Source organism: Glycine soja, chromosome 4 (assembly GCF_004193775.1).
Source record: "Glycine soja cultivar W05 chromosome 4, ASM419377v2, whole genome shotgun sequence".
NCBI classification, from domain to species: domain Eukaryota; kingdom Viridiplantae; phylum Streptophyta; class Magnoliopsida; order Fabales; family Fabaceae; genus Glycine; species Glycine soja.
The window spans coordinates 9628067-9645562 of record NC_041005.1 but is presented as its reverse complement, the minus strand read 5'-3'; the positions used below and the strand labels follow the sequence as shown (position 1 = coordinate 9645562).

At 33.2% G+C, this 17496-nt stretch overlaps 2 protein-coding genes across 2 annotated transcripts; one reads left to right on the top strand and one right to left on the bottom strand.

The window, feature by feature from the left end:
* The first annotated feature begins 754 nt into the window (after positions 1–754).
* On the top strand, positions 755–2198 carry LOC114409298. Its single transcript, XM_028372706.1, has one exon. It carries the CDS (start codon positions 1037–1039, stop codon positions 1922–1924), a length of 888 nt encoding a protein of 295 aa, XP_028228507.1. The 5' UTR covers positions 755–1036; the 3' UTR covers positions 1925–2198.
* A 9997-nt stretch (positions 2199–12195) lies between these two features.
* On the bottom strand, positions 12196–16006 carry LOC114409297 (TPR repeat-containing thioredoxin TTL1-like). The gene is made up of 7 exons (XM_028372705.1): positions 14840–16006; positions 14515–14707; positions 14103–14275; positions 13304–13637; positions 13022–13226; positions 12833–12933; positions 12196–12754 (listed from the first exon to the last, which is right to left on the bottom strand). Exons 1-7 carry the CDS (start codon positions 15643–15645, stop codon positions 12602–12604), a joined length of 1965 nt encoding a protein of 654 aa, XP_028228506.1. The 5' UTR covers positions 15646–16006; the 3' UTR covers positions 12196–12601.
* Positions 16007–17496: the final 1490 nt, after the last annotated feature.

Here is a 17496-nt window from a genome sequence, read left to right as displayed (position 1 = left end):
TCTTTACATATATTCACTTTTTTATGATAAAAAGTAAGACACAATTGGACAACAAAGATATAGAAAAGGGCAACAAAATCTTAATGCACTATTTCCTTTTTTTTACTTTACTATATTACAGGCACGAGTTTATTTGTTGCTTAGTGTGAAACTTGAATGATATGTTTAATAGGTCTTTTCCAAAAACATATATTTCATTTACAATCCAAAATCTTACTTTCATCACCAATTACAAAGATGAACTATTTTCAACTTAATTAATTAATAGTGTCAAATTATTCGAATGGAGAGTTTTATCGCCAATGCTTATCTTACATGTTTTTAAACTTATTGTTTTTCGTCGTGCAACGGACCTGGATTGGGACACATGCACCAGCAGAATTATATCTAATACATGTGATTAAAAAAAATTAATGTTTTTCACTATTTTCTCGTTTTTTTTTTTTTTTGGATCGGCATTTCACTATTTTCTTGTTAATTAGGCGTTAATGCTTGGAGTTAGAGAAAAAAGGCTTTTGTTTGTTGGCATGAGATGAATGATGGTGCAGCAGCAGTTTCCCTTGCGAAGCAATTAAGTGGAAGTTAAGTTCAAACTGATCCCAAAGCAATGATCTCTATTTTGTGCTCTCCAAACGGGTCCCTTTTCCTTTCTTTAAATTTTCTCATAGAAAGTAGTGGGTTCCAAAGGAGAGAGCATGGGGTATTCGCAAAATATATAGCAAGAGGCCATGATTGGATCATGAAGCAAGCCTCGTGGGCTTTGGCTTTCCATGGTTACCTTTTTCTTTTCTTTTTTAATTAAAATAAATATATCCCCTCCCAACCAAGCACAAATCCATTTATTTATTTTTTTTTTAAAATAAAAAATCCCCCGTGAACAAAGCCATGGATAAAAGAGAAGCAACACGTCTAAAGCATAACTGCATAAGCTGTCATTGCTTCCCTCCTTTCTTTTAACACCACCATTGGTATTTGCTATTTGTTACTACAAGTAGTACAAGCGCAAGATCTAAGGTGCGATATTAGAAGATCGAAAATGATGGAATTAAGAGAAGGCAAGGCATTAGCACCCTCTGCTGATCTGTTAGTATGCTTCCCATCTCGGGCTCATCTTACGCTAATGCCAAAGCCCATCTGCAGCCCGGCCCGGCCCGCGGAGCCCAACAAGCGCCACCACCGTAAGAAATCGTTCTCCAGAGGAGGCGGGGGCCCAGCGAGTCCTCTGTTATGGGCCAAAACAAAGTCAATGGGGTCGGAAATTACAGAACCAACCTCCCCGAAGGTGACGTGCGCCGGGCAGATCAAGGTCCGGCCCAAAACGACGTCGTGCAGGAGCTGGCAATCGGTGATGGAGGAGATAGAGAAAATCCACACTGACAAGAAACAGAGGAAGCGTCTGGGCTGGGCCGAGACGCTCGGTTTCAAGAAGGAGATAATGCAGTTCTTGACGTGTTTGCGAAGCATAAGGTTCGACCTTAGATGCTTCGGGTCCTTCTCCGAAACCGACATCGTCACGGAAGAAGAAGAAGAAGAAGAAGAAGAAGAAGACGTGGGTGTGGAAAGCGATGACAATGAGGCATCGAGGACTGTTTTCTCGAAATGGTTCATGGTGTTGCAGCAAGAGAATGAGAGCAAGAACCGGAGAGAAGAGACAGAGGAGAGAGATTATGGTAATGAGGAGGAAAGTGTGTCGGTTCCTCCTCCGAACGCATTATTGCTCATGCGATGTAGTTCTGCGCCGGCGAAAAGTTGGGTGAGAGAGAGAGAAAAAGAAAAAGGGGAAAAGAAGGGGCAGAGTTTAAAGTCGTTGATGGAGAAGGAGAATGTTGTGGTGATGCGATATGATTCTGATTTTTACGACATTTCTTCTGAGGTTGGCGGCACCAGTGATCTCATGTTCAGGAGTCGAAGTTGGAAAACATGAGAATGAGATCATCGTCCACTATTTTTTCGTATGAATTTTCCTTTACGATCCACACTTAAACTTTTTTTCTTCCAGTTTCTGCCCCGGAAATACTACTACTTTGGTGTGATAAACTGGGAAATTTAATATCAAAATCCCCGTTTTAGCTTCTGCTATTTACTCAAGTTTGTTAACCTGTATAGCTTACTTTCTGATTTCTTTGTATAATTATCCCGTTACATATTTTTTTGCTGTCTTGTACGTGAATGAATCTGTTTACTCTCTCTTGTGTAGATTCATAATTATTAACCATTAGTCACAGGAATATGTAACTTTTTTTCCTTAAAAAAATGCCCAATTGACATTTGTTATATACGTTCTTGTTAGAATTTATGCCAAGATATGGATGCTGCAAAGCCAGCTCCCGTTCACGCGTCTAGCTGCTTTTTATTTAATATAATGCTTCAAAATAAATAATATTATGCTCATAATATTTCGTAAACAAATGACTTATACTTGATACTTCGTAATATAATGCTTCAAAACAAATGACTTATACTTGATATTTCGTAAACAAATGACTTATACTTGATGCTTCAAAACAAATGACTCATAATATAATGCTTCAAAATAAATAATATTAAATGACTTTTATAACAATTGTTCAAAAGACTTATACTTGATACTTCGTAAACAAATGTAAGACATTGGACTTGAAACATAACCCGCATCCATTGGGTATATTTACTAAAATTTCACCCCATCAAAATCATTTTTGAGCTAGGCGAGTTAGTGGAAAACTATTGCTCACACACACACTCATCTATGTTGTGTAGGTATCTTGACAAAAATAACGAGTCAATCTTGATTTTAGCCCATTTGTCCTGAATAGCCCATTAATAAAATAATTTTCAACCCTAACCCAGTCAGCCCCTAATTATTTGGGTTAGGGTCCTGGCCATTGCAGGGCCAGCTTTGAAAAACAAGCCATCAGTCTCCATGACCAAAACAGAATCTGTATCTGTCAAAGGTTAATTGTTTGTATATATTACTTTTGCTCTGTTTGTATATATTAAAAAATTCATTTTTTAATAATTAGTAGTTACTACTGAAATGAAAAGTTAAAAGATATTTAGTTCTGGTTAATAGCCAAAATTTAATTTGCTTCACATCCATCATCTGTTTAAGAAGAATCTTACATTACATGAAATCAAGTCCTGATATTGCATACTTTTGCTCTGTTGGTTAGGGTTCAAACTATTCATACTTCAATTATATACTTATTCATATTTTTTATTTTCATTTTTCTCACCAATTATATTCTTCAATATAAAATAAAAATATTTATGTTTTTGATGTCATAATTTGTTTGATAAAAAAATTTATATCATACTTAAGAAATAAATGTTGTATTTAATTGTATACTGAAAAAAATCTTTTTAGTTTACACAATAATCAGATAATGCATTATGACTTTCATTCGTATTAATAAAAATATAAAAAAAATCAAGTAAGTGTGTAAACTGTCAAATATAATTAACAAAAACATTACTTAATATAAAGTTAAGTTAGTTAATACTTAATAAAGAATATTATACAAGTTTAAAGTTATAATTAACAGAGAATATTACAAATAATTAGTTATAATTAATTAAGAAAAAATCGAATAAACAAATGTGTTAAAAACAAAGTAATGTAGATTGTAGACTGCCACTATGAAATTGTAACCCTAATATTAACCATTAAGGATGTGGTTGGTTTTCCGTTTGAATGGATGAACACGCATTCCAATACACATTTTGTGAGAAAAATTTCTATTTATTACTTTTGATTCAATGTTTATTTAGGGTTTCCCATCAGAGAAAGTTACACTTTTTTTTTTTTTAATAATTAGTAGTTACTACTGAAATGAAAAGTTAGAAGATATTTAGTTCTGGTTAATAGCCAAAATTTAATGTGCTTCACATCCATCAACTGTTTAAGAAGAATCTTACATTACATGAAATCAAGTCCTGATATTGCATAGACATCATCTGAACTCTGAAGCTGGACAAATAACGTTACTGTCGCACATGGCTTACTTAATTCTGCATCATGTATGGCAGTTAAAGTTTATCTACTTTCTCATAGTTTTGCGGTTCATTAATAATAAAGAGACTGGAAAATCGGGATTCTGCATATGCTAATGGAAGGTCCAGTCATCTTGATGAGTCGACTTGAATGAAGATCCTCGATTTACAAAAGAGTCAAGACAAATTGACTGATGTGGGTACATGACATCTTTGAATGTCCAATTTCCATATCCATTTTCAATAGATATAGACATGAGACAGTTAACTACTTAATTATTTCTTTTACTACTACTAAATATTAAGACTGGAAGAGTATAGCATTGAAAATACACTCACTCAAAATAAAAGACAACATGGTTTAATATATTAGGTAGACATAGACATTTAAAACAATGTGAGGCAACTGCTGAGTGTTAGTATCATTTAGAAACTGCTATTTATGAGTGTTCAATGTATGTGGCTGTTGAAGTGTGTGTATACTAAAAAAAGAAAAGAAAAAAGAAGGGGGATTACTGATTCATGTGTGGGGTGGCCCCGGTTCTGAATGTTGTGGTGATGCTTTTAATTATGAGGCAGGAGGGCCTATTAACAACATCTTTCTTTCTTTCTACATGCAAAAAGAGGTGTCAGCTGGAGAATATTTGTTGGACACTTGAGACTCCTCTCAAATGTGTTGAAGCCTGACACTAGTGTCAATGTTATCTAATTCCAAACCATTCCTGCAAACACAAATCCCCTGACCTTTTCAGTAACCTTCTCTAATGGCTTAGGCACATGTGATATATGAAGCTGGCAGGGTATTTTTGTCTCTCTAGTGTACCCTTTGTCTTTTCCTTTGTATCTCAGTGTGTGTTTGAATACCACAAGTAATCGATTTTGAGTGCAAAAATTATAGTGTCACCGTGAATTTTTAGAAGTAACGTGTTGCTTTAGTTCCACCGTGGAATTGGTCACGATTTTGCTTCACTCAATCCTCTGACTCTACATTGTGAATGGCCAAGGGTTTATTTACTTCTTTTTCTCCACTGAAAGAGGCCTAAGGATCATTGTAGTTTCAATTAAAAATATCCATGGTCACATTTCATCTATCGTAGTGAAACAAAGAAAGAGAAGAGAGAAAAATACAAGTGTTTGAAGCGAAAAACAATTCCATATATTATATTTTTTTGACAAAAAAAAGATGAATAGAGGAGTTACCTCCGCAAAATCTTGTAGTCTTTACTCCTCTCTTCCTGCCTCAAGTGATATATATGGTTGCTGACAAGTCACTACAATCACAAAATGGAATCACTGCATTTGTAAATTTGTCTGCTATATAAAAACCTAGCCCGTGGCTGTCTTAAAACTGTTTAAAAATTGATTTTAAATTAAATTGTTTTTTTATTTATTAAAATTGATTTAAAGTGAACCGATTTATATTTGAATTGAAAGAAGTTCGCAATATAACTTGGTGTAATTTTTTAACATGCAAAAATTACTTTTTATTACTTTTAGCAAACCAAGATTTAGTTTCAAAATCAATTTTACCTAACAATAACTAAACATTTCTCTGGATTTTTACAAAGACAAATTATCTTTGGTACGAATTTTAGTACACAAATGTTATGCACGAAGAACATGGGATATTTTTGTCAACTTTCCTAATTTTATTTATGTTTTAAATTGCATATATAATTATCCAATAAAATCAAGATAAGTAGGATTCCTACAGAATTTCGCAAAATACTTTGGTACAGAATATCAATACTCTTTTACAAAACCATGTTTGACTGAAGTTAAAATTAATTCTCATAATTCCCACCATGAAACAAAATTAAACGCGTTCCAAAACATACTACTAGCATGCTTAGTTTGCCTTTACATTTTATTAAAATTAATTCAGACTTTTTTTTATGTTGAAGGCAAAATAATACAGATTACTTCCAATTTTGGATTTTCATCATGTCACCACATGATATGATTTTAAGTCTTTTACCACCAATCCAAATACACAATACATTAAAGTAATTGAAGTGAACAATTTTGTTAAATTAATATCATATATCATATTTGTAAGTTTAAGGAATCAATAATATATAATTTAATTATTTAGCAATATGATGTGATAAATTTTTGGACTTATGTTTTTAGTCTTTTAAATAGGGGATATATTTTTTTTAGTCCCTAAAATTAAATTATTTTTAGTCCCTCAATCAATGTATTTTTTAGTCTTTTCCTTAAAGTGTCTTAATGGAATCTATAATATTTTGTAATTTAATCTTTAAATACAATTTTTTACTGTGTTTAATTGTTAGAAGACGTCAAAATTAAATGAAAAAAATTGAGTGTTTCTAAACATCAAAACTCATTATTCAAAAATCCTCATGTCCAAAACAATTAGATTAAAAGAACAACTCTCCCTCCTCAAAATAATAAGATACATTGAATTCAAGAACAAGGCACATATGTTTTGCCAACATTTGAACCCTTACAACTTACATTCAAAGCTCTCCTTCCTCAAAACAATTGAACACAAAACAAATCATAACAACACTAGCATAAAAAAACCAGTCAACATGATCCAAACCACAACATGCACATTAGCCCCTTCCCCTAAATCAACATTTTCCTCAGATTCAAAAGATAAACCAAGCAAAAGCTGATAAAATGATGTGAAGGGATTATCTAAAATGATTTTCACTGACAAGATTTAATCTTGATGAATGCAATGAAATATGTATTTCCTAAAGCTAGTAGTTTATTGTGTCAATTTCACATTGGAAAAAATATGAAAGCGAAATGCAAGACTTACGTTGCTCCTAAAGAGGCATGTTATTAACTCATTGGCAAGTACACCAATTTATCCCAAGTAGTAAAGTAAAATGGAAGTCCGAGTCGAGTCCACAGGAACTTTGTTTGTACTCAGAGTTATGCCTATCCAATTTCCAAGCAATTAATGAATTGGTTCACTTAATTTATGCTATGGAACATTAAAAATAAGTTGACATAAAATTAAACTAATTATCTAACACATGCAAGAAAAGAAAAACAAACACTCAGAGCGAAGAAGCGACGATTGATTCAGAATATAGATATGTTGGAATTTAGCCTACCAAAACTACGTTTGATGCACTATTAATGATTTTTCTCTATTTAATATTAGTCCAATTATCACCCACATCAACTCATATACTCTAGTTATAATTCCTCACATGAAAAAACCTAATTTACCTAATTTCTCTCCTAATCACTTAAGAGATAAACTCGTTAAACTACATTATTAATGGAGATGCGTATAACAGGCTAAATAACACCATTCTATCCTTAAAGATGAATTATTTAGATGTCATTTTCCAGTTCTTAAGAGATAAACATTTTTCAATGTCTAAACCCTAAAACACATACATGAATATGGGTGATCAAACCACAAACATGAAATTAAGTACATAAAATAGACAATAAAATTGAAATAACATTAAATAGATAGTAAGGGTCTTTACATCAAGAGTATTTGGTTTCTAAACTCCCAATAATGGGTGATTTAGCCTTTCATTGTTATGAAAGACTTTACAATTGCAAGAGGGTGATGGGGAGTGAAGAAGAATGGAGATGGAGGGACAGAATGGATCCTAATGGTTAATTTCCCTTATTCCTGCACGAACCCTAGTCTTTGCTCTCTTTGGGATGCTCTATAATTTCTTAAAATACTGAATCAATGAATAAATTATCAATTCCCCCTTCCTTTTTTTTCTTTAAAACACAAGTTTGTTCTATTATTTTTCACGATCTCGTGCTAAGCGCGTCTTCACGTGATATAAGGTTTTCCATGTGACTTCTTCGTGCTAAGAGAGTGTTGTTCGCTGAGCGACTGCGTTGTGCTAGGCATGTATGGCGTGCTGAGCGAGAGTCTTCAGACTTGCAATTTCTCTTCCAAGCTTTATTTTATGTTTCTGCAATAAATACACCACCAAAATAGTATAACTTTACCAGTTTAATCACCTACTGGGCAGAAATTCAAATGGTGTCAAATTCCTAACAATTTACACAAAAAGAAGCAATAAAAGAGACAAAATCTGACACTTTTTCTATAACTTAATTACAAATTATACCTATGCACAACAGTTATCACATTCACATAGGACCAAATCATGGATGCATGGGGTAATGTGAAAGATTGTCGTACTCAATTTGAGTATAAGGGGCAAGTCAAGATGTTTGAAATCGTATGTTCACCATAAGAATACTTGGTCAAGAATGTAAAGAATACATGGTTGATCCCTCAAGAGGAATGTTTCGTAAAAGCATGAACATATAAAGTTATGCACTTAGGGAACAAAACAAGCAACATGTATCTTTAACATAAATTAACTTATTTTGAAAAAGTGTAATATATTGAAAATAATGTTTGGGAGTTGGTTGATTAACAGGGTTGAGTCTGCGCATTGGAGCTTAAAGAGATTGATTCAGAATAGCAAGGGGGAATTGTGTAAATGTTGGGATGCCATGAACAACTTGATCACATTGCAGCATACTGAAATTAAAGTCTCATTTGGGAAGAGTATTCATTTTGTGGGTCACAGTCATAATGTAACATTGTATAAGAGATTGCGTGAATTTGTTTCAAGGTTTGCTCTTAATCATATTGAAGATGAATTGGATCGAGTTAAGTTTGTTGATGTTGACAACAATCGTTGTGGATGCATCATAAGATATACACATGGTCTCCTTTGTGCATGTGAACTAGCTAGGTATATCATGGGTAGCATAACACTTGATGCAATGAATGTTTTTTTTGGACTAGATTAAGCTTTTCCATATATGGGTTCAAACGAGCCATATGCAGATATGTCCGTGCAACAAGAGTTTGATGTTATATTAAAATGCTTTGCAAAGGTTGACATAGCTGGGAAAGTTACTATAAAAAGTAAACTTCATGAAATAGAATACCCTGACATGACTTCCATGTGTCTACCGTTTGATAAGGTAAAAACTAAGGGATCACAAAAAGGGCGTACTAGTAAATTGGAAAGGTTAACTAAATGTGATTCTTCATACTTTGAACATGTTGATGCATTATATTCTGTGAATGACAACTCACCAAGTTGGAAGTCATCCAAGGCATTAGGTCAAAATGTGAAGTTGACAAAGATTCACAAAAGAAATATTCTCATGCTAGATCAATTTCATGTTAACCTTCACACATATATTTTGGACATTGCTGATATAAAGGTCGATGGCCATTGTGGATATCGTGCAATTGCTGCCTTACTAGTTATGGGTGAAGACACTTGACCTATAGTGCATAACAATTTTCTTAAAGAACTTGGTCAGTGGCGGGATGAGTATGTCATTAATTTGGTAGTTATGAGCGTTACGATGTCATAAAGAGATTTTTACTAGTCTATAATGTCAACTTGTTATTTGTATGTGTTAAATTTTATATAATTATGCTTACTAACTTCATTCTTTATCAGGCATCTATGGATGAATGGATGGCAATATCAAACACGGGATATGTTATTGCGTCTAGATACAATGTCATATTTGTATGTTTATCAGCAAAACAATGTTTAACCATGTTTCCATTTAGATCCCAAGCTCCTGCTAATACATCAGTTCACCGTTTGATTTGTGTGGGTCATGTCAATGACAATTATTTTGTTTAGGAATAACACATTCTTCCCAATCACAATTACATTTTTTATTATAATCTTTAATTGGTTATTAAAATTTCTATGCAAGTGTTCTTAAAGGATCGTTGTACAATACCAAATCTCAATGTGATATGGTCTACACACTGTCATCTTGTAGCAAAACAGTGGCTGATTCCCTACATTGACAGAATGCAAGAATTTTCACAATTAATTGGTGTCACACGCAGTTTTGTCACCTTGTAGAAGACTGATTAGACTAATTGTGATATTTTTCTATTTTTAGCATATACTTTTCTAATTGTGTTTGTGAGACCCTAAGTGTGATATTTGTTATTTTAGTATGGTTACAATTTTCTAACAAAATTTTGGCATAACCTTCACTAATTTATTGTAATGTTACAAATTAGTCAATTTGGAATATATTTCTGGATTGATTTACATTATTTTGGAATAATCAATCCGTAATTGGACAAGACAATTTGGAAATGTATTTTGGGTTGCATGATCCGTAAAATTCCAAATGTTACGAATCATGCAATCTGGAATACATTTATGGATTGCTTTGTCCAAATATGGATAGCTTCATTTGAACACCACCAAACAACAATTTGGATCAAGCTATCAAATGTATTACAAAAAATATACAAAAAGAGGAAAAATGAAGATTCTTGTTACAGATAGCTCGATCGGGATACAACAAATCACAATCTGAATCAAGCTATCCAAAAATATTACAAAAATAAAAAAAAGGGAAAAACGATCTTGAACTTACCCCTTGGATCCTTGTCGAAGTGGGTGAATATTCACTCCTTCTACTCATGAACACAGAAGAAAATGGAAATCAAGAAGCCAATGGAGGGGGGAAAAGGAGGTGTCGCATGGCACAGAAGAAATCTAGAAAAGAAAGAAGAAGCCCTGGTTAAGTTAAAAGGGTGAGGGGCAAATTTATCTGTCCACCTATTTTTTTTTTCAAATAATGCGAGGTGCAGGAAGCAACATGGGGGACAGGAAGCAATATCCTTGTACAATTGGACCCTTAGCTCAAATGTTCTGGTCCAAGATCCAAATGGAACAAATAAATATCGAGAAAAATTTAGGTAATTACCATTTATACCCCTTGTTTTCTTAATACAACCCTCTCGTATTTTTATAATATATGTTTTTCAAAATTATCCCGCTTTGAAAATTAGCTTCCATTAAATTTTTCACACTTTCTAGAATTAAATTCCAAAAAGCGTTACACTTCCTTCAACATAAAAACAAAGTATTAACGTCACCCGCTTTTATCAATCAATATTTCAAAAGTAGGCCAGACTCCCACACACGAGGCGTTAATTAGAATAATCACGGTATAATATCATATCCACGGCGCAATCTGTGATCAATCTTTCACTCATCTTTTTCATACGTCCCCCACCCACACTCATCATGTTACTTTGACTCTCATTTTTTTTTTTGGTAGATTTCTGTCTCACCCTTCTTACCGATTAAGGGTATCCGAATTTGGATTAAAGTTTCTTTAAAATTAGTCTAACATGAAATTATATTACTTAAAAGTGAGTCAGTAAAAATATTTTATATTTGAACATTTTAATTTTGAAATTGAGCATATAATAACTTTCAATACACTGTCAAAATGAAAAAAAAAAAATCAATACGGAAATCCGAAATTTTGTTATCAAGTATATCTACTCTTAGAAACAAAATAATTTTTCCTAAAAGCAATCAAGCATTAAGATAATTTTCATAATGACGATTCTTTTAATTAAACGGGAATTTGGATGTGATAACGAAAATACAGACATGCTATTTTGTTCTCAGACCCAAGAGAATAATAAGTTGTCCGCAAACTTGACAAACTTTAGGTTAAACTGTAAAACAAATGCTCCTTTCCCTTCTTCCAAAATAGATTTCATCTCTGGTCCGTAATAGATTTCTCGATTTGCAAGAGTGCTTAACAGTGAAAGAAATAGAAAAAATAATCATAAAAACAAGCATTTGACCGCTTCAACAATAAATATTATATACTGCATAGATTGGCTATTTTGGCTGAGACATACACTTCCCTAATTTACACAATCGGCTAAGAATGGCTTTGAAACCATTAGTCCATAAAGCATGGAAGAAACCTACTCCTAAGCACGCTCTGGGTGGTGCCCTGTTTATGTGGAAAAACTCAAACACTCGAAGAGTTACATAATACTACACACTAATCAATTTTACTCCATAAACTTACCTGATACCATGAAACAGTATAGATAATTATTTGTTACTTTACTTTTAACACAAAAAAAATGATTATTTCTCCAAAGCTAATCCAAAACGCATTAGAAGAATGTTTCAACTTCTTTCTTTGTTCAAGCAAATAATCCGTGCCGGCAAAAAAGAAAGCAAATAATCAGTAATTTAGGGTTAATTACCCTGGCGGAGTGGACACTGGACAGTCTCTTTTATACCACTAACCGTTTTGAAGTTTGAACCAACTTCCACTCGATTTTAAAGTTGGCTTGACTTAAAGCAATATATATCTTTGAACTTTGAACCATGAAGCTTGAAAGATCTAATAGAAAACAGAGTTTTTGTAATGTAAAACAATCGTGTTTCTTTGACTATATTGCTCATAACTTAGAATGACAGCCTAAATAATCACTCCTGTAAAGAATATATAACTTATCAACCAAAAAAAAAAAGTTTAGGTTTTTCCAAACCAATATGCACTGAATATGAAGAATTAAAGACTGCTCAAACATCCAAAGTATCAAAAAAAATCAATTACTAACACAAAGAATCACTTTTCTATACATTTTTCTACAGGTTTTAACAATGGTATGCTTCGTCTTTGGTTTCCTCTGCCTTGTAATTCAGGTGACTAAATTTATGAAGGAAATATAATCAGCTTGATTTATTTTGGGCATCTTCATTTCCATTCTGAAAAATCTAATCTTCATCATTTCTTGCGCCATATGTTGTGATTCGAAGAAGTGCGATCACCATCAGTTGCTATATAATTTAACTAATTTTTCCAACAAGTCGTGGTTGCTGCCTGGAATTTCTTTAACCCTTGATCCATTCTTGTATATTTTAAAAGCTGGGATGCAGTTCACACCTTCTGATTTTGCCAAGTAAGGGTGGTCTTCAATCTCAACCTAATATTGTAAATCAATTATAAGAGACAGTGTAACTAGTTTTTATTAAGAATATTATGGCACTTCAAAATTGCTAACCTTAAGAAAATTAACTGATGGAAATCTCTTGCAGGTTTGCTCCAACACCAATAACACTTGTTTGTGGGTTGCCTTGTTACAGAAAAGCACCACAGACATCCCTGTTCAAATTGTTCACAACTGGTCAGTGTTTGTTATTTTGTAATACCAAATAGAATAGCATAAAAGACACAATCAAATGTGACTTACCAGGTGATGTTACATAATGTCTAAACCGATCATTGCTTGAGATGAAAAACAAATTTGAGCCAAATTTCAAGTCCTTAATATCTTCACCACGCAACGTCTTGAGTTGGAGCTGGGTCTCAAACAGGGCCCTGGCCACCTCCTCATCTCCTGGCTTTTCTCTTAACAGCATTTCATAATCTTGAATCGCAGCTTCCCATCTTTCCAACTATTATATGTTCAAAAAAATAATTATTAACTGAAAAAACAAGTATAATAATAGTATGGAAGTAGAAATTAAAGCACCTTGGCATTGCAATCTGCCCTCCTCAACCTTGCCTTGCTATAACTTGGCTGAACTATAAGTGCCACATTACAATCTTCAATTGCTTTCTCGAATTGACCTAGCTTAGAACGACATGCTGCTCTATTGCATAGCAGAACTGAGTTGTATGGATCATGCTCTAGTCCTTCATTGTATACAGCATATGCTTCCGTGAATTTTGATGCCTTGAAGAGTAAGTTACCACTCATTCTGGCTGATGCCACTGCTCTGGCCCTCCTTACCACTGCATTCACCTCAAAGCTACTTGGATCTAACTTAGATGCTTGCTGAGATGCTATCACTGCATCCTCAAACCTGGCAGCACACAAAAAAGCAGAGTAAACTTAGGGTCATTCATTTATTACTAATTAGACTCAGGTAATATATCACCTTCCATCATTGAATACAAACCAACAATAGCAGGGGGAAGATATAATTTACTTTGCTTGTTTGGTGAACAATATATAAAATTTGGTCAAGTGAGACAGCAATATAAATACTAAGTACCAACTGATACAATATCTATGCCCCATTGTTATCACCCTTAAGTTTATAAAATGAATTATAGAGTGGGAAACCCGATTGCTGGCACTTCTCATTATTTATACTGCTTTAAACCCGAAGCAAAAAAAAAAAAACAAATAAATAAACTGCTTTAAACATATCTATAGGTCCCATTTTAACTAAATCGGTGGTCTTCGTTTGCAAATCATACAAAATAGAGAAACCATGTTTGAATAATTTGTTAAACATCATAAAAAAAAAAGCATTTTCACCTACCTGCCGGTTGCCAAGTAAATGTGTGTGCCTATCATCAATAGGTAAGCACTACGAACCGGGCCAAATAATTTGTTAGAATAATCAAGGTCAAATTTTGGCATTTTCTCGTAGGTAGCGTGTGCCTCTTGATGTCTTAGGAGCTTCAGCAAGGCTTCAGTATGTAAACAATAGACCTGGTATATACAAAATCTTTTTTTAATCAGCGAAAGGCATACCATAGCCGCTTATTCATCAATCAATCACTATGGCACTTATATTATATAAAAACAAAGTGGAATAATAGGATTCCCATTTGGGAGTGTTATCTATTATGGAACATTAGGTGAAATTCAATGCAAAAATGATAAAAAAAAATGTTGGAGTACAAAAAGTTTAGGCGTAGGAAAGAAACCGTTAAACCAAGGAAACTAACCAGTGGAGCTGAATCAGCACCCAAGGATATTGCAGCCTGTGATTCCTTTAATATAACTTTCCAATCTTTGACTTTCCGAGCTTCAGTGCATTTGCTAAGGTGATTTTGAAGAGCCTGAGCTTGGAAAGCAAGTACGGAATCAACACATGGGCTTGTTTCATTGCAATTCAGTGCCTTTTCAGCCTCTCCCAATCTACAATCAAAAAATTATCAATTTTGTAATAAATAACAAAACAAACATCACAGCATATAGTCCCCTTTTGTTTATACTAGTCCATGGCAAATTGAATGAAGCATACACATGATAATTATTATTGTTGAGTACCTGAAATAAATTGTTGCTAAACGGGTGTGGGCTCTGCCATACGAAGGCTCCAACCTGATAGCTTCCTCACACTCAACAATTGCCTGCAGAAACCTTCCCAAGCTTATCAAAGCCGCGCTCTTGTTGCAATGATATGTTGCTTTCTTGGAGTCAACAGCAATGGCTCGGTCATACAAAGCCAAAGCCTCTTCAAATCTTCCCTGCTTGTACGCTTCATTCCCCATGGACTTCAACACCTCAGGGTCCACTCTGCTGTTCCTCAGACTCCGAAATTGCCCAAGCTCATCGCTGTTCTTCCTCATGATGTTCCCCATCATGCCTTTGTTAGTACTATTACTGTTGTAAGAACAGGAACCGGACAAAGAGTTCAACTCTTTGCTCTTTGTGACACTAGTTCTTGGGCTGCTATTCACAAGCAAATTCCCAGTGATTGGTAACACAAATTCTTTGGCCGGGGATTTCGTCCCGTAGTTTTGATGATGACTGGTACTAGTACTTATCCTGGCAAGTTCCAGAGAGTTAACAACAGGGTGATCTTTCTGTTGTTGTCTACTCTTTCTTGCTGGATTCTGCTCCCCTTTCAGTGTAGGAATGGTTTCAATGGAGCTATCTTTTGGTTCATGGTTTGGAGGGGCTTTGGATTCGTTTTTGCCCTGATCCCTCTGTTGTGCAGTGTTGCAAGGCTTCAGGGGTAGTGAATGAACAGAGGATTTTCTAGGCCTATTATTGGTTTTGAGATGGAAAATTCTCCCCACCAAACCGCAACCCAATTGAACCTCCACTTTGTTCTTGGTTTTCCCTGCCATGCTTCAAGATCAGTGTAATAGAGAAACAACTAGAAGTGTGTTTTTATTTGTTGAAGCCACTATGACACAAACTGGGTGTACTTGGAGAGAAAAGTAAAATAAAAGAAACTCAGCCAAGGAAGAATATGCAAAGAAGCTGAGGGAATTTTGAGAATTTATGAAAATGAAACCTTCAAGTGGTGGCTTCAATGTGATGGAGTTTATGTAAGAAGTGTCGTTTGTGTGTGGATATATATAAAAGGTCGCAGTAGTCTTCAAGAGTGGCTTCCAAGAAACCTACTTGAGCTCTTTTTGAGGCTTTAGAAAGACACTGCCAAGTGTCGACGATTCAAATGAATAGTAACACGCATGAATTTGTATCATTACAATTTTGTTGATGGTATGTTGAAGTGCTATAAAAAATATATAAAGGCACAAATTCGTGCTTAGATCTCCGGCCTGTTGTTAATAGGATATGATCCTGCTAGGAAAAGAGACAAATTTTTTTTTTTTTAACTATAACTAGTTTGCCTCATGATTAATTATTGTGGTTCTTTATATGATAAAATTGAGCTTTAAAGTGAGTTCTATTAACAAAATTCATAACGGCTTGTTTAAGGGCTTTTTTTAATAAAAAAAACAATGTTTAATATATTTAAATTTAAATACACTTTTTGTTTAATATAGTATTTTTATTTTTGAACTTTTAATTCGTTAACATTTACCTTTAAAAATGAGAGATCATAGAAATTCCTAAAATTTTCTTATATGAAAAAAATACTATTCTTTTATTTATTTATTTGTTGAAAAAAAGGTAATAAAATAGGAAGGTATCCTCAATACTATTAGCCAGATTGTTCATGACATGTTGAGACCGTTAGCATACACTTATTCAAGTAGTTATTGTATAGATAAGAGGGTTATCCACTAAATAAAATTTTAGAAACATTATAAATTGAACTTATGTTTATAAATAAATAAAAAAGAGAGAAAATATATTATTTACTCACAGTACAAAATTTTTACACGATTATTCGATCACAATTTATCATGTATAATAAATTTGTTAATTTTTAAAACAATTATCTTTAAAGTAATTCAAATAATAATTTATGATTAAATAAAAATATAAAATTATTCTAAGTGCATAGATATTAAACTCTAAAAATTATTTCTTCTATCCCTAATTATAAGACTCTTTAAACTAATTTACTTCCTTAAGAAAAATATTTAATTTAGTTAATCTTATTAAATCTATTAATTATTTGTATTATTATTCTTAAATTATCATTTTTTTTATTTTTTTACACATTTAATTATTTCTTATTAATGTCTAGAGAGAGAATAATTAAAAATATGTAAAGCAAACATTAATATTAATACACCTAAATATTAAAAAAAAATCTTAAAATCTTATAATTAGAGACTGAGGAAATAAGAGTCAATTCTACTTTTTATTTAACAAGTTTTAGCCGTTATAAATTCATAATGCACATTTTTTTAATATATGCATATTTTCAAACAGGATTAAAATAGAAAAGGAAAGTCCAATCAGACGTGCCCGAAAGTTAAACAGCTTAAAAATTTACAGCTCATAGTATTGCATCGCAGGATTTAAATGCTGTCTTTGGTCCATGACAATCCATAATTACTTGTCTATTTTAACACAAAGCAGATAACTTTTAATCACCACGTAAGTATGTGTCTGTGATGTCACTAATATAGAAAATTATTATTTCAAGAGTTGATTTGGGCTTCTATTATCTATTAGAATCAATCGGTTAAAATGTACCCTCAATCCATCTCAAGGGCCCAAGCTAACTTAATTTAATTCAAAATTAAGAGAAATGTTTATTGGATGATAATAATCGA